Genomic DNA, 21,158 nt, shown 5'->3' on the forward strand with positions numbered 1-21,158 from the left:
CCCATGACCTCCGTCTCCGAAGCCCGGGCCGTTTTCCACGGAGCCACGCTGCTTTTCAGCGTGGAGGGTGGGACGGGAGGATGGGTCGATTTCCAGGCCGTCCAGCGGAGAACCGGCTTTTGGCAGGAACAACAGGCCTGGGGAGCACAAACAAGTTATGCCTGGTCCCCAGCCCCTCTTTGGGGTGGCAACATGGCACAGGGGGCTACAGTGGCAGAGAGCCACCATTCATCCATTCAATCGTATTTATCAATCAATCAATCGTATTTATCGAGCGCTTACTGTGTGCAGAGCACTGGACCAAGCGCTTGGGAAGTCCAGGTCGGCAACATCTAGAGGCAGTCCCTACCCAACAGTGGGCTCACAGTCTAGAAGAGGGAGACAGAGAACAAAACAAAAGATATTAACAAAATAAAATAAATAGAATAAATATGTACAACTAAAATAAATTCATTCATTCATTCAGTTGTATTTATTGAGCGCTTACTGTGTGCAGAGCACTGGACCAAGCGCTTGGGAAGTCCAAGTCGGCAACATCTAGAGACGGTCCTTACCCAACAGTGGGCTCACAGTCTAAAACGGGGAGACAGACAACAAAACAAAAGATGTTAACAAAATAAAATAAATAGAATAAATATGTACAAATAAAATAAATTGATTCATTCATTCAATAGTATTTATTGAGCGCTTACTGTGTGCAGAGCACTGGACCAAGCGCTTGGGAAGTCCAAGTCGGCGACATCTAGAGACGGTCCCTACCCAACAGCGGGCTCACAGTCTAGAAGGGGGAGACAGAGAACAAAACAAACGATATTAACAAAATAAAATAAATAGAATAAATATGTACAAATAAAATAAATTCATTCATTCATTGTCGTATTTATTGAGCACTTACTGTGTGCAGAGCACTGGACCAAGCGCTTGGGAAGTCCAAGTCGGCAACATCTAGAGGCGGTCCCTACCCAACAGTGGGCTCACAGTCTAGAAGGGGGAGACAGACAACAAAACCAAACGTATTAACAAAATAAAATAAATAGATATGTACAAGTAAAATAAATAAATAGAGTAATAAATCTGTACAAACATATATACATCTATACAGGTGCTGTGGGGAAGGGAAGGAGGTAAGGCGGGGGAATGGAGGGGGGGAGGAGAGGGAGAGGAAGGAGGGCGCTTACTGTGTGCAGTGCACTGTACTAATCGCTTGTGGGAATAATAATAATAATGGCATTTATTAAGCGCTTACTATGTGCAAAGCACTGTTCTAAGCGCTGGGGAGGTTACAAGGTGATCAGGTTGTCCCACAGGGGGCTCACAGTCTTAATCCCCATTTTACAGATGAGGTAACGGAGGCCCAGAGAAGTGAAGCGACTTGCCCAAAGTCACCCAGCTGACAGTTGGCAGAGCCGGGATTCGAACCCCTGACCTCTGACTCCAAAGCCCGGTCTCTTTCCACTGAGCCACGCTGCTTCTCCAAGTCCAAGTTGGCAACATATAGAGACGGTCCCTACCCAACAGCGGGCTGACACACTGGAGGCGTCCTGCCCTTTCCCGCCGCCCACCCCCGTACGCCCATTAAACAGGCAATCAATCGGTGCTGTTGACTGATCGCTCACCGTGGGCAGAGGACTGTACTGAGCGCTTGGGAGAGTTCCTGACAACAGAGCCGGTATCGTCGATGGTATTTATCAAGCGCTTACTGGGCGTAAGCTAATCGTGGGCAGGGGACGTGTCTACCAAGCAGAGAGCCCACCTTTTAGACTGTGAGCCCACTGTTGGGTAGGGACCGTCTCTATATGTTGCCAACTTGGACTTCCCAAGCGCTTAGTCCAGTGCTCTGCACACAGTAAGCGCTCAATAAATACGATTGATTGATTGATTGAAGCAGCGTGGCTCAGTGGAAAGAGCACAGGCCGGGGAGCCGGAGGTCGTGGGTTCTAATCCCAGCTCCGCCGCTTGTCAGCTGTGTGACCTTGGACAAGTCAGTTCATTCATTCAATTGAGCAGCACCTGTATATATGTATATATGTTTGTATGTATTCATTACTCTATTTATTTATTGGTACATATTTATTCTATTTATTTTATTTTGTTAATATGTTTTGTTTTGTTCTGTCTCCCCCTTCTAGACTGTGAGCCCGCTGTTGGGTAGGGACCATCTCTAGATGTTGCCAGCTTGTCCTTCCCCAGCGCTTAGTCCAGTGCTCTGCACACAGTAAGCGCTCAATAAATACGATTGAATGAATGAATGAATGTTGGGTAGGGACCGTCTCTATATGTTGTCAACTTGTCCTTCCCCAGCGCTTAGTCCAGTGCTCTGCACACAGTAAGCGCTCAATGAATGTGATTGAATGAATGAATGAATGTTGGGTAGGGACGTCTCTATATGTTGTCAACTTGTCCTTCCCCAGCGCTTAGTCCAGTGCTCTGCACACATAAGCACTCAATAAATACGAATGAATGAATGAATGAATGTTGAGTAGGGACCGTCTCTATATGTTGTCAACTTGCCCAGCGCTTAGTCCAGTGCTCTGCACACAGTAAGCGCTCAGTAAATACGATTGAATGAATGAATGAATGTTGGGTAGGGACCGTCTCTATATGTTGTCTACTTGTCCTTCCCAAGTGCTTAGTCCAGTGCTCTGCACACAGTAAGCGCTCAATGAATACGATTGAATGAATGAATGAATGTTGGGTAAGGACCGTCTCTATATGTTGTCAACTTGTCCTTCCCCAGCGCTTAGTCCAGTGCTCTGCACACATAAGCACTCAATAAATATGAATGAATGAATGAATGAATGTTGAGTAGGGACCGTCTCTATATGTTGTCAACTTGCCCAGCGCTTAGTCCAGTGCTCTGCACACAGTAAGCGCTCAATGAATACGATTGAATGAATGAATGAATGTTGGGTAAGGACCGTCTCTATATGTTGTCAACTTGTCCTTCCCCAGCGCTTAGTCCAGTGCTCTGCATACAGTAAGCTCTCAATAAATACGATTGAATGAATGAATGAAAGTGGGGAGGGGATGGGGGTAAGGCGGGGGGGGGGGGACAGTAGGTGCTCAACAAATATCCCAATTATCGTTATGTTAAGTGATTACTGTGTGCTTATCCCCCTTTTAGCCTCCCCCTTTTATACTGTGAGCCCACTGTTGGGTAGGGACCGTCTCTAGATGTTGCCAACCTGGGCTTCCCAAGCGCTTAGTCCAGTGCTGTGCACACAGTAAGCGCTCAATAAATACGAGTGAATGAATGAAAGTGGGGAGGGGACGGGGGTAAGGTGGGGGGGTGAAATGGGATGTAGTAGGTGCTCAACAAATATCCCAATTATTGTTATGTTAAGTGCTTACTGTGTGCTTAGCCCCCTTTTAGCCTCCCCCTTTTAGACTGTGAGCCCACTGTTGGGTAGGGACCGTCTCTAGATGTTGCCAACCTGGGCTTCCCAAGCGCTTAGTCCAGTGCTCTGCACACAGTAAGCGCTCAATAAATACGATTGATTGATTGATTACTGTGTGCAGAGCACTGTACCAAGCGCTTGGGAAACTAAGGGTTTCTGTGGCGCCATCAGTCAGCGCGTTCGGCTGTTAACCGAAAGGTTGGTGGTTCAAGCCCACCGAGGGACGGTGTCTTTATTGTTTTCACCTTGCCTCCTTCCCTTCCCCACAGCACCTGTATATATGTTTGTACGGATTTATTACTGTATTTATTTATTTTACTTGTACATATCTATTCTATTTATTTTATCTTGTTACTACGTTTGGCACTGCACCAAGTGTGCAAGGCAACCAGGGCGGGTACAGTCCCTGTCCTACTTGGGCGCCCGCACCCAGGGTGGGATCGGGCGAGTACCGCAGTGCCAGTTTGGGGGTCTTCCGGAGATTCCCCTCCGCTGGGTCTTGGGAGGATGGGGCGGCGACCCCCAAGGGGACGGATCGGCGGGGGTCGTCGGGGCCTCTTGGCGGACGATTGGCACGGTGGCTTCCATCCTTCCCCGCCGAGCGGGGTCCCGTCCCCAGGCTGGCCAAGCCCCGGGTGCCCGCCGCTCCCGGGACGGCCCGGCCCGGTGCGGGACTGAGCGGCTCTCCGGTCTTCCGTTCCAGGGCCCCCGAGATCATCCTGGGCTTGCCGTTCTGCGAGGCCATCGACATGTGGTCCCTGGGCTGCGTCATCGCAGAGCTGTTCCTGGGCTGGCCTCTGTACCCCGGAGCCTCCGAGTACGACCAGGTGGGTGCGGGGACCGCCGCCGCTCAAGATCCTCCTCCGGCCCAGCCCGCGCACTCCGCTTATCTATTACTCTATTTTACTTGTACATATCTATTCTATTTATTTTATTTTGTTAGTATGTTTGGTTTTGTTCTCTGTCTCCCCCTTTTAGACTGTGAGCCCACTGTTGGGTAGGGACTGTCTCTACATGTTGCCAACTTGGACTTCCCAAGCGCTCAGTACATATTTGTACGTATTTATTACTCTATTTATTTATTTTACTTGTACCTATCTATTCTATTTATTTTATTTTGTTAGTATGTTTGGTTTTGTTCTCTGTCTCCCCCTTTTAGACTGTGAGCCCACTGTTGGGTAGGGACTGTCTCTATATGTTGCCAATTTGTACTTCCCAAGCCCTTAGTACAGTGCTCTGCACACAGTAAGTGCTCAATAAATACGATTGATGATGACGGTTGATGATGTTGTGCACATAGTAAGCGCTCAATAAATATGATTGATTAATTGATTGCTGCTGCTGCTCAAAATCCTCCTCCGGCCCAGCCCGCACACTCCGCTTATCTAATGCCAACCTTCTCTCCCTACCTCGATCAATCCATCAATCGTATTTATTGAGCGCTGATCTCGTCTATAATAATAATGGTACGTGGGAAGGGCCAAGCTCTGTTGTAAGCGCTGGGGGTGGGGGGATACAAGGTAATTCATTCAGTCTAGACTGTGAGCCCACTGTTGGGTAGGGACTGTCTCTACATGTTGCCAACTTGGACTTCCCAAGCGCTCAGTACATATTTGTACATATTTATTACTCTATTTATTTATTTATTTTACTTGTACATATCTATTCTATTTATTTTATTTTGTTAGTGTGTTTGGTTTTGTTCTCTGTCTCCCCCTTTTAGACTGTGAGCCCACTGTTGGGTAGGGACTGTCTCTACATGTTGCCAACTTGGACTTCCCAAGCGCTCAGTACATATTTGTACGTATTTATTACTCTATTTATTTATTTATTTATTTATTTTGCTTGTACCTATCTATTCTATTAATTTTATTTTGTTAGTATGTTTGGTTTTGTTCTCTGTCTCCCCCTTTTAGACTGTGAGCCCACTGTTGGGTAGGGACTGTCTCTTAGTCCAGTGCTCTGCACATAGTAAGCGCTCAATAAATACGATTGATGATGATGATGATCTGATGCCGGCCTTCTCTCCCTACCTCAATCAATCGATCAGTCATATTTATTGAGCGCTGATCTCGTCTATAATAATAATGGTACTTGGGAAGCGCTTACTATGGGCCGAGCTCTGTTGTAAGCGCTGGGGGTGGGGGGATACAAGGTAATTCATTCAGTCTAGACTGTGAGCCCACTGTTGGGTAGGGACTGTCTCTATATGTTGCCAACCTGTACTTCCCAAGCGCTCAGTACATATTTGTACGTATTTATTACTCTATTTATTTATTTATTTATTTTACTTGTACATATCTATTCTATTTATTTTATTTTGTTAGTATGTTTGGTTTTGTTCTCTGTCTCCCCCTTTTAGACTGTGAGCCCACTGTTGGGTAGGGACTGTCTCTTAGTCCAGTGCTCTGCACATAGTAAGCGCTCAATAAATATGATTGATGATGATGATGATCTGATGCCAGCCTTCTCTCCCTACCTCGATCAATCGATCAGTCGTATTTATTGAGCACTGATCTCGTCTATAATAATAATGGTACTTGGGAAGCGCTTACTATGGGCCGAGCTCTGTTGTAAGCGCTGGGGGTGGGGGGATACAAGGTAATTCATTCAGTCTAGACTGTGAGCCCACTTTTGGGTAGGGACTGTCTCTACATGTTGCCAACTTGGACTTCCCAAGCGCTCAGTACATATTTGTACGTATTTATTACTCTATTTATTTATTTATTTATTTTACTTGTACATATCTATTCTATTTATTTTATTTTGTTAGTATGTTTGGTTTTGTTCTCTGTCTCCCCCTTTTAGACTGTGAGCCCACTGTTGGGTAGGGACTGTCTCTTAGTCCAGTGCTCTGCACATAGGAAGCGCTCAATAAATACGATTGATGATGATGATGATGATGATGATCTGATGCCAGCCTTCTCTCCCTACCTCGATCAATCGATCAGTCGTATTTATTGAGTGCTGATCTTGTCTATAATAGTAATGGTACTTGGGAAGCGCTTACTATGTGCCAAGCTCTGTTGTAAGCGCTGGCGGGGGGGGAGGATACAAGGTAATTCATTCAGTCTAGACTGTGAGCCCACTGTTGGGTCTCTACTTGTACTTCCCAAGCGCTTTAGTACAGTGCTCTGCACACAGTAAGCACTCAATAAATACAATTGAATGAATGAATGAATGAATGAATTGAGCACTTACCTCAATCTCCCCTATAATAATAATGGTACTTGGTAAGTGCTTACTATGTGCCAAGCACTGTTGTAAGCACTGGTGGGGGGGATACAAGGTAATTCATTCAGCCTAGACTGTGAGCCCACTGTTGGGTAGGGACCGTCTCTACATGTTGCCAACTTGTACTTCCCAAGCGCTTAGTACATATTTGTACATATTTATTACTCTATTTATTTATTTTACTTGTACATATCTATTCTATTTATTTTATTTTGTTAGTATGTTTGGTTTTGTTCTCTGTCTCCCCCTTTTAGACTGTGAGCCCACTGTTGGGTAGGGACTGTCTCTATATGTTGCCAATTTGTACTTCCCAAGCGCTTAGTACAGTGCTCTGCACACAGTAAGCGCTCAATAAATACGATTGATGATGACGGTTGATGATGCTGTGCACATAGTAAGCGCTCAATAAATATGATTGATTAATTGATTGTTGCTGCTGCTCAAAATCCTCTTCCGGCCCAGCCCGTGCACTCCGCTTATCTAATGCCAACCTTCTCTCCCTACCTCGATCAATCGATCAATCGTATTTATTGAGCACTGATCTCGTCTATAATAACAATGGTACTTGGGAAGTGCTTACTATGTGCCAAGCTCTGTTGTAAGCGCTGGGGGTGGGGGGATACAAGGTAATTCATTCAGTCTAGACTTTGAGCCCACTGTTGGGTAGGGACTGTCTCTACATGTTGCCAACTTGTACTTCCCCAGCGCTTAGTACAGTGCTCTGCACACAGCAAGCGCTCAATAAATACAATTGAATGAATGAATGAATAAATACGATTGATTGATTGATTGATTGCTGCTGCTGCTCAAAATCCTCCTCCGGCCCAGCCTGCGCACTCCGCTTATCTAATGCCAACCTTCTCTCCCTACCTCGATCAATCGATCAGTCGTATTTATTGAGCGCTGATCTCGTCTATAATAGTAATGGTACTTGGGAAGCGCTTACTAGGTGCCAAGCTCTGTTGTAAGCGCTGGGAGTCGGGGGATACAAGGTAATTCATTCAGTCTAGACTGTGAGCCCACTGTTGGGTAGGGATTGTCTCTACATGTTGCCAACTTGTACTTCCCAAGCGCTTAGTACAGTGCTCTGCACACAGTAAGCGCTCAATAAATACGATTGAATGAATGAATAAATACGATTGATTGATTGATTGCTGCTGCTGCTCAAAATCCTCCTCCAGCCCAGCCCGCGCACTCCACTTATCTAATGCCAGCCTTCTCTCCCTACCTCGATCAATCGATCAGTCATATTTATTGAGCGCTGATCTCGTCTATAATAATAATGGTACTTGGGAAGCGCTTACTATGTGCCAAGCACTGTTGTAAGCGCTGGGTGGGGGGGATACAAGGTAATTCATTCAGTCTAGACTGTGAGCCCACTGTTGGGTAGGGACTGTCTCTACATGTTGCCAACTTGTACTTCCCAAGTGCTTAGTACATATTTGTACATATTTATTACTCTATTTATTTATTTATTTTACTTGTACATATCTATTCTATTTATTTTATTTTGTTAGTATGTTTGGTTTTGTTTTCTGTCTCCCCCATTTAGACTGTGAGCCCACTGTTGGGTAGGGACTGTCTCTATATGTTGCCAATTTGTACTTCCCAAGCGCTTAGTACAGTGCTCTGCACACAGTAAGCGCTCAATAAATACGATTGATTATGATGATTGATGATGCTCTGCACACAGTAAGCGCTCAATAAATATGATTGATTGATTGCTGCTGCTGCTCAAAATCCTCCTCCGGCCCAGCCTGCGCACTCCGCTTATCTAATGCCAACCTTCTCTCTCTACCTCGATCAATCAATCAATCAGTCGTATTTATTGAGCGCTGATCTCGTCTTTAATAATAATGGTACGTGGCAAGCGCTTACTACGTGCCAAGCACTGTTGTAAGCACTGGGTGGGGGGGATACAAGGTAATTCATTCAGTCTAGACTGTGAGCCCACTGTTGGGTCTCTACATGTTGCCAACTTGTACTTCCCAAGCGCTTTAGTACAGTGCTCTGCACACAGTAAGCGCTCAATAAATACGATTGAGTGAATGAATGAATGAATTGAGCACTTACCTCAATCTCGCCTATAATAATAATGGTACTTGGTAAGTGCTTACTATGTGCCAAGCACTGTTGTAAGCGCTGGGGGTGGGGGGATACAAGGTAATTCATTCAATCTAGACTGTGAGCCCACTGTTGGGTCTCTACATGTTGCCAACTTGTACTTCCCAAGTGCTTAGTACAGTGCTCTGCACACAGTAAGCGCTCAATAAATACGATTGAATGAATGAATGAATGAATTGAGCACTTACCTCAATCTCGCCTATAATAATAATGGTACTTGGTAAGTGCTTACTATGTGCCAAGCCAAGCACTGTTGTAAGCACTGGTGGGGGGGATACAAGGTAATTCATTCAGTCTAGACTGTGAGCCCACTGTTGGGTAGGGACTGTCTCTATATGTTGCCAATTTGTACTTCCCAAGCGCTTAGTACAGTGCTCTGCACATAATAAGCGCTCAATAAATACGATTGATGATGATGATGATGATGAGGGGCGTTTTTGAGCATCCTCGCATCAGCCGTTCAGGAGTCACTCTTCGCTGATGACCAGGCCTTGGAAGAGGATGATGGCAAGAAGACGGGCATGTCTCTAAAACAAAGCCCTTCACCCGAACAAGGCTGCACGCCACGAAAAGATTTCAATCATCGGCAAAGGGCTGCACCTCCCCAAGGAACTACCAATCAATCATCAATCAATCATATTTTTTGAGCGCTTACTGTGTGCAAAGCACTGTACTAAGCGCTTGGGAAGTCCAAGTTGGCAACATATACAGTCCCTACCCAACATCATCATCATCATCAATCATATTTATTGAGCGTTTACTGTGTGCAGAGCACTGTACTAAGCGCTTGGGAAGTCCAGGTTGGCAACATCGAGAGACAGTCCCTCCCCAACAGTGGGCTCACAGTCTAAAAGGGGGAGACAGAGAACAAAACCAAACATACTAACAAAATAAAATAAACAGAATAGATATCATCATCATCATCATCAATCGTATTTATTGAGTGCTTACTATGTGCAGAGCACTGTACTAAGCGCTTGGGAAGTACAAATTGGCAACATATAGAGACAGTCCCTACCCAACAGTGGGCTCACAGTCTAAAAGGGGGAGACAGAGAACAAAACCAAACATACTAACAAAATAAAATAAATAGAATAGATATGTACAAATAAAATAAATAAATAAATAGAGTAAAAAAATATGTACAAACATATATACATATATACAGGTGCTGTGGGGAAGGGAAGGAGGTAAGATGGGGGGGATGGAGAGGGGGACGAGGGGGAGAGGAAGGAAGGGGCTCAGTCTGGGAAGGCCTCCTGGAGGAGGTAGGTAGATATGTACAAGTAAAATAAATAGAGTGATAAAAAAATAATAAAGTAAATAATAATAATAAATAATACCAGCCCCGGAGCATCCCGGGCTCAGGCGACCCTTGACGTCTCCCCCTCCTCCCCATCCTTTTGACTCTTGCAGATTCGATATATTTCCCAAACCCAGGGGCTGCCGGCCGAGTATCTGCTCAGCGCGGGGACGAAGACGACCAGGTTCTTCAACCGAGACACAGACTCCCCTTACCCTTTGTGGAGGCTGAAGGTAGGGAGGAGGAAGGGGGTCTGGCCCGGGGGGGCCGTGTGAATTCATCATCATCATCATCAATCGTATTTATTGAGCGCTTACTGTGTGCAGAGCACTGGACTAAGCGCTTGGAAAGTACAAGTTGGCAACATATTAATATTCAGAGGGTGAAACCGGGCCGGGCCGGGTGGGGCAGTGGGTATGGCTGACCCTGCTTCAGCGCTTAGAGCGGTGCTTTGCACATAGCGAGTGCTTAATAAATGCCATTGTTATTAAATAGCCTGGAGACCGAGGATGTGATAGAGGTAATTCCAAAGGGCTTGGGGGGCCGATTTGCCCCCGGGAGGAGGTCTTCACGGAGGAGAGGGAGAGAGGGAGGGGAAGAAAGTGGGATGTGATAGAGGTAATTCCAAAGGGCTTGGGGGCCGATTTGCCCCCGGGAGGAGGTCTTCACGGAGGAGAGGGAGAGAGGGAGGGGAAGAAAGTGGGATGTGATAGAGGTAATTCCGAAGGGTCTGGGGGCCGATTTGCCCTCGGGAGGAGGTCTTCACAGAGGAGAGGGAGAGAGGGAGGGGAAGAAAGTGGGATGTGATAGAGGTAATTCCAAAGGGCTTGGGGACCGATTTGCCCCCGGGAGGAGGTCTTCACAGAGGAGAGGGAGAGAGGGAGGGGAAGAAAGTGGGATGTGATAGAGGTAATTCCAAAGGGTCTGGGGGCCGATTTGCCCCCGGGAGGAGGTCTTCACAGAGGAGAGGGAGAGAGGGAGGGGAAGAAAGTGGGATGTGATAGAGGTAATTCTAAAGGGTTTGGGGGCTGATTTGCCCTCGGGAGGAGGTCTTCACAGAGGAGAGGGAGAGAGGGAGGGGAAGAAAGTGGGATGTGATAGAGGTAATTCCAAAGGGCTTGGGGGCCGATTTGCCCCCGGGAGGAGGTCTTCACAGAGGAGAGGGAGAGAGGGAGGGGAAGAAAGTGGGATGTGATAGAGGTAATTCCAAAGGGCTTGGGGGCCGATTTGCCCCTGAGAGGAGGTCTTCACGGAGGAGAGGGAGAGAGGGAGGGGAAGAAAGTGGGATGTGATAGAGGTAATTCCAAAGGGCTTGGGGGCCGATTTGCCCCCGGGAGGAGGTCTTCACAGAGGAGAGGGAGAGAGGGAGGGGAAGAAAGTGGGATGTGATAGAGGTAATTCCAAAGGCTTTGGGGGCCGATTTGCTCCCGAGAGGAGGTCTTCACAGAGGAGAGGGAGAGAGGGAGGGGAAGAAAGGAGGATGTGATAGAGGTAATTCCAAAGGGTTTGGGGGCCGATTTGCCCCCCGGAGGAGGTCTTCACAGAGGAGAGGGAGAGAGGGAGGGGAAGAAAGTGGGATGTGATAGAGGTAATTCCAAAGGGTTTGGGGGACGATTTGCCCCCCGGAGGAGGTCTTCACGGAGGAGAGGGAGAGAGGGAGGGGAAGAAAGTGGGGTGTGATAGAGGTAATTCCGAAGGGCTTGGGGGCCGATTTGCCCCCGGGAGGTGGTCTTCACAGAGGAGAGGGAGGGGAAGAAAGTGGGGTTTGCTCTGTCTGTTTGTGGGGGGAGGCACAATTCAAACCCGATTTGCTTAGTCATGGGTCATGGGTTCAAATCCCAGCTCCACCAATTGCCAGCTGTGTGACTTTGGGCAAGTCACTTCTCTGGGCCAACATTATTATTATCATTATTATTATTTCACTTCTCTGGGCCTCAGTTCCCTCATCTGTAAAATGGGGGTGAAGACTGGGAGCCGCCCCCCCGTGGGATAACCTGATCACCTTGTAACCTCCCCAGCGCTTAGAGAGGTGCACACCAGTAAGCGCTTAATAAATGCCATTGTTATTAAATAGCCTGGAGACCGGGGCTTCCCTGAGGATGTGATAGAGGTGATACCAAAGGGCTAGGGGGCTGATTTGCTCCCGAGAGGAGGTCTTCACAGAGAGGGAGAGAGGGAGAGGAAGAAAGTTGGGTTTGCTCTGTCTGTTTGTGGGGGGAGGCACAATTCGAACCCGATTTGCTTAGTCCTGGGTCATGGGTTCAAATCCCAGCTCCGCCAATTGCCAGCTGTGTGACTTTAGGCAAGTCACTTCACTTCAAGTCACTTACTACTAAGGTGTAAGCGCTTAGTACAGTGCTCTGCACACAGTAAGCACTCAATAAATACGATTGATTGGTTCTCTGGGCCAACATTATTATTATTATTATTATTATTATTATTATTATTATTATTATTTCACTTCTCTGAGCCTCAGTTCCCTCATCTGTAAAATGGGGATGAAGACCGGGACCCCCCCGAATGGGACAACCTGATCACCTTGTAACCTCCCCAGCGCTTAGAACAGTGCTTTGCACATAGTAAGCGCTTAATAAACACTATCATTACTAGTATTATCATTATTAGTGCAGTGCCTGGCACGTAGTAAGTGCTTAACAAATACCGCAATTATCGTTGTTATTATTATCGCAAGATGAGCGGTGACTGTGGGGAGTCAGACACAGTCTGAGAGAGAAGCAGCGTGGGAGTCAGGAGGACCTGGGTTGGAATCTCAGCTCTGCCTCTTGTCTGCTGTGTGACCTTGGTCAAGTCACTTCACTTCTCTGGGCCTTAAATTTACCTCATCTGTAAAATGGGGATTAAGACCGTGAGCTCTAGGTGGGACAGAGAGTGTGTCCAACCCCATTTTCTTGTCTCTACCCCTGCGCTTAGAACAGTGCCTGGTACATTGTAAGTGCTTAACAAACATTATTATTGTTATTATTATTATTAATTTCCTCTGTCTTGACCAGACCCCAGATGACCATGAGGCAGAGACGGGGATTAAGTCCAAGGAGGCCAGGAAATACATCTTCAACTGTTTGGACGACATGGCCCAGGTGAGTGTCCTGAGCGCTACCGCCACCCCGGCCGGTCTAACAATAGTAATAATAATAATAATAATAATGGTATTTGTTATTAATAATAATAATAATAATGGTAATGATGGCATTTATTAAGTGGGCAAGTCACTTAACTTCTCTGTGCCTCATCTGTAAAATGGGGATTAAAACTGTGAGCCCCCCATGGGACAACCTGATCACCTTGTAACCTCCCCAGTGCTTAGAACAGTGCATTGCACATAGTAAGCGCTTAACAAATACCATCATTATTATTATTATTATTATTCAGTGCTTACTTTACTTAGAAAGCACTGTTCTAAGCGCTGGGGAGGTTACAAGGTGATCAGATTGTCTCACGTAGGGCTCGTAGTCTTCATAGTCTGGAAAATGGGGATGAAGACTGTGAGCCCCCCGTGGGACAACATGATCTCCTTGTAAGCTCCCCAGCGCTTAGAACAGTGCTTTGTACATAGTAAGCGCTTAATAAATGCCATTATTATTATTATTATCCCCATTTTACGGATGAGGTAACTGAGGCATAGAGAAGTGAAGTGACTGGCCCAAAGTCCCACAGCTGAAAAGTGGCAGGGTCGGAATTTGAACCCATAACCTATGACTCCAAAGACCGTGCTCTTTCCACTGAGCCACGCTGCGTTAAGCGCTTCCTCTGTGCAAATCACTGTCCTAAGCGCTGGGTAGACCCCTCGCTGGTCCATCGCCTCGCAGATTTGCCCACCATTGGCTCCAGGGCCACGTGCCGAGCGGGGATCCAGCAGGGGTGGAGTGGATTGTCACCCACGTGATGGGCAGCGGCGGGATGTGACTCTATGTCACACTGAGTCTCCCCTGCAGACCGGCACCCCGCCTTCGGAAACAGGGTTGAGACTGTGAGCCCACTGTTGGGTAGGGACCGTCTCTATATGTTGCCAACTTGGACTTCCCCAGCGCTTAGTACAGTGCTCTGCACACAGTAAGCGCTCAATAAATATGATTGATTGATTGATCGATCTCTCCGGGCCTCTGGCCGTGCGGGTGAACATCATTCATTCATTCATTCATTCGATCGTATTTATTGAGCGCTATAAATGTATTTATTTATTTAATCGTATTAATCGTATTATTAATAAATTTATTTGTTTTATTTGTACATATTTATTCTATTTATTTTATTTTGTGAATATGTTTTGCTTTGTTCTCTGTCTCCCCCTTCTAGACTGTGAGCCCACTGTTGGGTAGGGACCGTATCTATACGTTGCCAACTTGTACTTCCCAAGCGCTTAATCCAGTGCTCTGCACACAGTAAGCGCTCAATAAATATGATTGATTGATTGATCGATCTCTCCGGGCCTCTGGCCGTGCGGGTGAACATCATTCATTCATTCATTCATTCATTCAATCAATCGTATTTATCGAGCGCTTACTGTGTGCAGAGCACTGGACTAAGCGCTTGGGAAGTACAAGTTGGCAACGTATAGAGACGGTCCCTACCCAGCAGTGGGCTCACAGTCTAGAAGGGGGAGACAGAGAACAAAACAAAACCTATTCACAAAATAAAATAAATAGAATAAATATGTACAAATAAAATAAATAAATCGCCCAGATGCCCGCCGTCAAGTCGGGGCGGGAGTGTGCCGCTGCCCGCCGGACATGTGCTCTGATCATTTTAATGATGATGGCACTTATTAAGCGCTTACTATGTGCAAAGCACCATTCTAAGCGCTCGGGAGGTTACAAGGTGATCAGGTTGTCCCACTTGGGGCTCCCAGTCTTTATCCCCATTTTCCAGATGAGGGAACTGAGGCCCAGAGAAGCGAAGTGACTTGCCCGAAGTCACACAGCTGACAAGGGGAAGAGCCGGGATTTGAACCCATGACCTCTGGCTCGAAAGCCCGGGCTCTTTCCACTGAGACAGTCTCCATCCCACCGAAAGCTCACAGTCTTAATCCCCATTTGACCGCAATGGCAAGCGTTCGTGGCCACGCTGCGCTCCAGCCCCACGGGCGGCCCAGGGTTTTAGAGAATGGCAAGAACTGCACCTTGTCGGCAGGGAACGTGCTACCAACTCTTCCAAGCGGTTAGTACAGCGCCCTGCACATAGTAAGCGCTCAATTAGAGAAGCAGCGTGGCTCAGCGGAAAGAGCCCGGGCTTTGGAGTCAGAGGTCATGGGTTCAAATCCCGGCTCCGCCAATTGTCAGCTGGGTGACTTTGGGCAAGTCATTTCATTCATCATTCATCCAATCGTATTTATTGAGCTCTTACTGTGTGCAGAGCACTGTACTAAGCGCTTGGGAAAGACAAGTCGGCAACAGATAGAGGCGGTCCCTACCCAACAGCAGGCTCACAGGCTAGAAGGGGGAGACGGACGACGAAACAAAACATATTAATAAAATCAATTGAATGAGTGGATGGGTGGATGGATGAATGAATGAATGGATGGATGAATGACGACGAGTGGATGAATGAATGAGTGAAGGGATGAAAGAATGACGACAAGGCCCCTCGGTCCTCACTTCACTTCTCTGGGCCTCAGTTCCCTCATCTGTAAAATGGGAATGAAGACTGTGAGCCCCCCCGTGGGACAACCTGATCACCTTGTAACCTCCCCATCATCATCATCATCATCAATCGTATTTATTGAGCGCTTACTACGTGCAGAGCACTGTACTAAGCGCTTGGGAAGTACAAATTGGCAACGTGTAGAGACAGTCCCTACCCAACATTGGGCTCACAGTCTAAAAGGGGGAGACAGAGAACAAAACCAAACATGCTAACAAAATAAAATAAATAGAATAGATATGTACAAGTAAAATAAATAAATAAATAAATAAATAGAGTAATAAATATGTACAAACATATATACATATATACAGGTGCTGTGGGGAAGGGAAGGAGGTAAGATGGGGGGATGGAGAGGGGGGCGAGGGGGAGAGGAAGGAAGGGGCTCAGTCTGGGAAGGCCTCCTGGAGGAGGTGAGCTCCCCAGCGCTTAGGACAGTGCTTTCGTGGCCAGTGCCCTCTCCCCCTTCTAGCCTGTGAGCCCGCTGTCGGGTAGGGACCGTCTCTAGATGTTGCCGACTTGTCCTTCCCAAGCGCTTAGTCCAGTGCTCTGCACACAGTAAGCACTCAGTAAATACGACTGAATGGATGAATGAATGCTCTGCACATAGTAAGCGCTTAATAAATGCTTCAAATAAGTAAATACAGTTGATTGATTGATAACTGGGCCTTTCCACCGAGCCACGCTGCTTCTCTGAATCCGAGGGATCTGGAGTTGATCCCTCGGAAGTTGACCTGATCACCTTGGATCCCCCCAGCGCTGAGAACAGTGCTTTGCACATAGTAAGCGCTTAACAAATACCATTATTATTATTATTATTATTATTATAGACAGGACCTCTCCACACCCTGCCCCAGTTCCTGCCCTCGCCCCATGCTGGAAATCCCAACCACTGGCTTCCCCCCGCCCCCGAAGGCCATCCGTCCATCCCTTTATCCCATGGGTATCTCTCTCTCTCTCTCTTCCTCCCCATCTTGTCCCCATCTTAAAAAAAAATCAGTATTTTTTTACTGTATTTATTTATTTATTTAATTTATTTGTACATATCTATTCTATTTATTTTATTTTGTTAGTATGTTTGGTTTTGTTCTCTGTCTCCCCCTTTTAGACTGTGAGCCCACTGTTGGGTAGGGACTGTCTCTATATGTTGCCAATTTGTACTTCCCAAGCGCTTAGTACAGTGCTCTGCACATAGTAAGCGCTCAATAAATACGATTGATGATGATGATGATCTCCGTCTCTCTCCCCTCCACCTCCGGCACCTCCCTGCCCCCATCCCAGGTGAACATGGCCACGGACCTGGAGGGAAGCGACCTCCTGGTGGAGAAAGCCGACCGGCGGGAGTTCATAGACCTGCTGAAGAAGATGCTGACGATCGACGCGGATAAGCGGGTCACTCCCATTGAGACCCTGAACCACCCGTTCGTCACCATGACCCACTTGCTGGACTTTCCCCACAGCTCCCAGTACGGCCGCCTTCCCGCCCCTTCCCGTTTGGGTTCTGGGGAATGCTGCAGGGAGGTTGGGGGAGACCCGCGGCCGGGAGCCCCCAGTTCCCCGGGATTGCGAGCCAGGACGGACCAACTTCCACAGAGGGCGAGGGGGGGACCCTAGCTTCATTCGGTGCCAACATTTCCCACTGCACTGAGAACTCTCTGATTTTGCCTCTGTCTCTCCCCTGCCCCCCCATCTCTGTCTCTCTCTCTCTATCTCTCCTTCTCTCCTTCTGCCTCTCTGTATCCGTCTGTCTCTCTGCTTCTCTCCCTCCCCCTCACTCTCTGTCTCTCTGTGTCTGTCTCTTCTCTCTGTCTCTGTCCCTTTCTCCATCCCCCTCGTTCCCTGTCCCCATCTCTCTGTGTCTGTCAATGCTTGTCTCTGTCTCCTTCTGTCTCTCTGTGTCTGTCTCTCTGTCTCCCTCCCCCTTGCTGTCTGTCTCTGCTTCTCTCTGTTTCTCTCTGTCTCTCTGCTTCTCTCCCTCCCCCTCACTCTCTGTCTCTCTGTGTCTGTCTCTTCTTCGCTCTGTGTCTGTCCCTTTCTCCATCCTCCTCGTTCTCTGTCCCCATCTCTCTGTGTCTGTCAATGCTTGTCTATGTCTTCTGGTCTCTCTGTGTCTGTCTCTGTCTCTCTCCCTTCCCCTTGCTCTCTGTCTGTCTCTGCTTCTCTCTGTTTCTCTGTCTGTCTCTCTGCTTCTCTCCCTCCCCCTCGCTCTGTGTCTCTCTGTGTCTGTCTCTTCTCTCTATGTCTGTCCCTTTCTCCCCCTCGTTCTCTGTCCCCATCTCTCTGTGTCTGTCAATGCTTGTCTCTGTCTTCTGGTCTCTCTGTGTCTGTCTCTGTCTCTCTCCCTTCCCCTTGCTCTCTGTCTGTCTCTGCTTCTCTCTGTTTCTCTCTGTCTATCTCTCTGCTTCTCTCCCTCCCCCTCACTCTCTGTCTCTTTGTGTCTGTCTCTTCTTCTCTCTTTGTCCCTTTCTCCATCCCCCTCGTTCCTTGTCCCCATCTCTCTGTGTCTGTCAATGCTTGTCTCTGTCTTCTGGTCTCTCTGTGTCTGTCTCTGTCTTTCTCCCTCCCCCTCGCTCTCTGTCTCTGTGTCTATCTCCTCTTCTCTCTGGGTCTGTCCCTTTCTCCATCCCCCTCGCTGTCTGTCCCCATCTCTGTGTCTGTCCCCATCTCTGTGTCTGTCCCCATCTCTGTGTCTGTCAATGCTTGTCTCTGTCTCCTCCTGTCTCTCTGTGTCTGTCTCTGTCTCTCTCCCTCCCCCTTGCTCTCTGTCTCTCTGTCTGTCTCTGCTTCTCTCTGTTTATATCTGTCTCTCTGCTTCTCTCCCTCCCCCTCGCTCTCTGTCTCTCTGTGTCTGTCTCTTCTCTCTGTGTGTCCCTTTCTCCATCCCCCTCGTTCCCTGTCCCCATCTCTCTGTGTCTGTCAATGCTTGTCTCTGTCTCCTCCTGTCTCTCTGTGTCTGTCTCTGTCTCTCTCCCTCCCCCTTGCTCTCTGTCTCTCTGTCTGTCTCTACTTCTCTCTATGTCTGTCTCTCTGCTTCTCTCCCTCCCCCTCGCTGTCTCTCTGTGTCTGTCTCTTCTCTGTGTCTGTCCCTTTCTCCATCCCCCTCGCTCGCTGTCCCCATCTCTCTGTGTCTGTCAATGCTTGTCTCTGTCTCCTTCTGTCTCTCCGTGTCTGTCTTTGTCTCTCTCCCTTGCTCTCTGTCTCTCTGTCTCTGCTTCTCTCTGTTTCTCTATGTCTGCCTCTCTCCCTCCCTCTTGCTCTGTGTCTCTCTGTGTCTGTCTCTTCTTCTCTCTGTGCCTGTCCCTTTCTCCATCCTCCTCGCTCTCTGTCCCCTTCTCTCTGTGTCTGTCAATGCTTGTCTCCTTCTGTCTCTCTGTACCTGTCTCTGTCTCTCTCCCTTGCTCTCTGTCTCTGTCCCTTCTTCTCTCTGTCTATCTCTCTGCCTCTCTCCCTCCCTCTTGCTCTCTGTCTCTGCTTCTTTCTGTTTCTCTATGTGTGTCTCTCTGCCTTTGTCTCTGTGTTTGACTCTGTCTCTTTCTCTCTGCCATGCATGTCTCTCTGTGTTTCTGCCTGTCTGTCTCGCTCCCTATCCCCCCCTCTGCCTGTTTCTCTCTGCCTCCCTCCCTCTTTCCGTCTCTTGATATCTCTGTGTCTCTTCTCTGTGCATTTCTTGCTTCCTCTCTCTGAATCTGTATCTCCGTCTTGTCTCTGTGTATTTCTTGCTTCCTCTCTCTATATCGGTCTCTCTTGTCTCTGCATCTTCCTTGCGGCGTCGGTATTTCCGTCTCCGTCTGCCTCTGCCTCGTTCCTTCTGTCTTCCTGTCTCCCTTTCCCTTTGACTCCGTTTCTCTCCCTCCCCGTCTCTCCCTGCCCGTCCTTCCTCCCCGTCGGGGGCAAACAGCGTCAAGTCGTGCTTCCAGAACATGGAGATCTGCAAGCGGCGGGTGAACCTGTACGACGCCGTGAACCAGAGCAAAACCCCGTTCATCGCCCACGTGGCCCCCAGCACGTCCAGCAACCTGACGATGACGTTCAACAACCAGCTCAATACCGTCCACGGCCAGGTCAGGCCGCGGCCGGAGGACGCGAGGGCGAGAGAGGGCCGGCCGGCGGGACGGGGCCGGGACAGGGGCCGGCCGCCTCCCGCTGGGGCTGGGTCCACCTGGCTGGACTCAGGAGTGGCCTGCTTCCCCTCCCTGTGTGTGTGTATATAATAATAATAATAATAATGGCATTTATTAAGCGCTTACTATGTGCAAAGCACCGTCCTAAGCGCCGGGGAGGTTACAAGGTGATCAGGTGGTCCCACGTGGGGCTCACAGTCTCAATCCCCATTTTCCAGATGAGGTCCCTGAGGCCCAGAGAAGTGAAGTGACTGGCCCAAAGTCACCCAGCTGACAATTGACGGAGCCGGGGTTTGAACCCATGACCTCTGACTCCAAAGCCCGGGCTCTTCTCCACTGAGCCACGCTGCTTCTTCTCTATGTGTGAGGGTGTGTGTTTAGTCCAGTGCTCTGCACACAGTAAGCGCTCACTAAATACGATTGAACGAATGAAGGTTTGTGCACGCGAGCGAGCATTTATGTCTGCGTTTGTGTCTGTGTGACTCTGAGTGCGCAGGCGGGTGTTTCATTCAGTCGTATTTATTGAGCGCTTACTGTGTGCAGAGCACTGGGCTAAGCGCTTGGGAAGTACAAGGCGGCGACATATAGGGACCGTCTCTACCCAACAGCGGGCTCACAGGCTAGAAGGGGGAGACAGAGAACAAAACAAAACATATTAACAAATAAAATAAATAGACTAAATATGTACAAATAAAATAAATAAATACATAAATAGAGTAATAAATACATACAAACCGATATACATATACACAGGTGCCGTGGGGAGGGGAAGGAGGTAAGGCGGGGGGGATGGGGAGGGGAAGGAGGGGGCTGATTTTCATTCATTCAGTCGTATTTATTGAGCGCTTACTGTGTGCAGAGCACTGGACTATGCATTTATGTTGTGGGGAGGGGGTGTTTGCAGGCAGGTGTGCATTTACTTGTGTGTCTATAATAATAATAATAATAATGTTGGTATTTGTTAAGCGCTTACTATGTGCCAAGCACTGTTCTAAGCCCTGGGGTAGATACAAGGTAATCAGGCTGTCCCACGAGGGGCTCACAGTCTTCATCCCCATTTTCCAGATGAGGGAACTGAGGCCCAGAGAAGTGAAGTGACTTGCCCAAAGTCACCCAGCTGACAAGCGGTGGAGCTGGGATTTGAACCCACGGCTTCTGACTCCAAAGCCCGGGCTCTTTCCACTGAGCCACGCTGCTTCCCTATGTGCAAGCTGGTGTGTATTTATTGCCAATTGTCTCCCGGCTCCGCCGCTCGTCAGCTGTGGGACTTTGGGCAGCGTGGCTCAGTGGAAAGAGCCCGGGCTTTGGAGTCAAAGGTCA

General features: G+C 48.1%; 1 protein-coding gene across 2 annotated transcripts in view; it reads left to right on the plus strand.

The window, feature by feature from the left end:
• Positions 1–21,158, plus strand: part of HIPK2 (homeodomain interacting protein kinase 2) — an 84,425-nt gene that overhangs the window by 23,592 nt on the left and 39,675 nt on the right. For both annotated transcript variants that reach the window (XM_038754560.1, XM_038754561.1), the window contains exons 3-7: positions 4,102–4,225; positions 10,173–10,292; positions 13,071–13,157; positions 16,999–17,183; positions 19,616–19,778. In XM_038754560.1, the coding sequence (XP_038610488.1) occupies positions 4,102–4,225; positions 10,173–10,292; positions 13,071–13,157; positions 16,999–17,183; positions 19,616–19,778 (679 nt within the window). The remainder of the gene's footprint in view (positions 1–4,101; positions 4,226–10,172; positions 10,293–13,070; positions 13,158–16,998; positions 17,184–19,615; positions 19,779–21,158) is intronic.

Source organism: Tachyglossus aculeatus, chromosome 11 (assembly GCF_015852505.1).
Source record: "Tachyglossus aculeatus isolate mTacAcu1 chromosome 11, mTacAcu1.pri, whole genome shotgun sequence".
Lineage (NCBI taxonomy): Eukaryota > Metazoa > Chordata > Mammalia > Monotremata > Tachyglossidae > Tachyglossus > Tachyglossus aculeatus.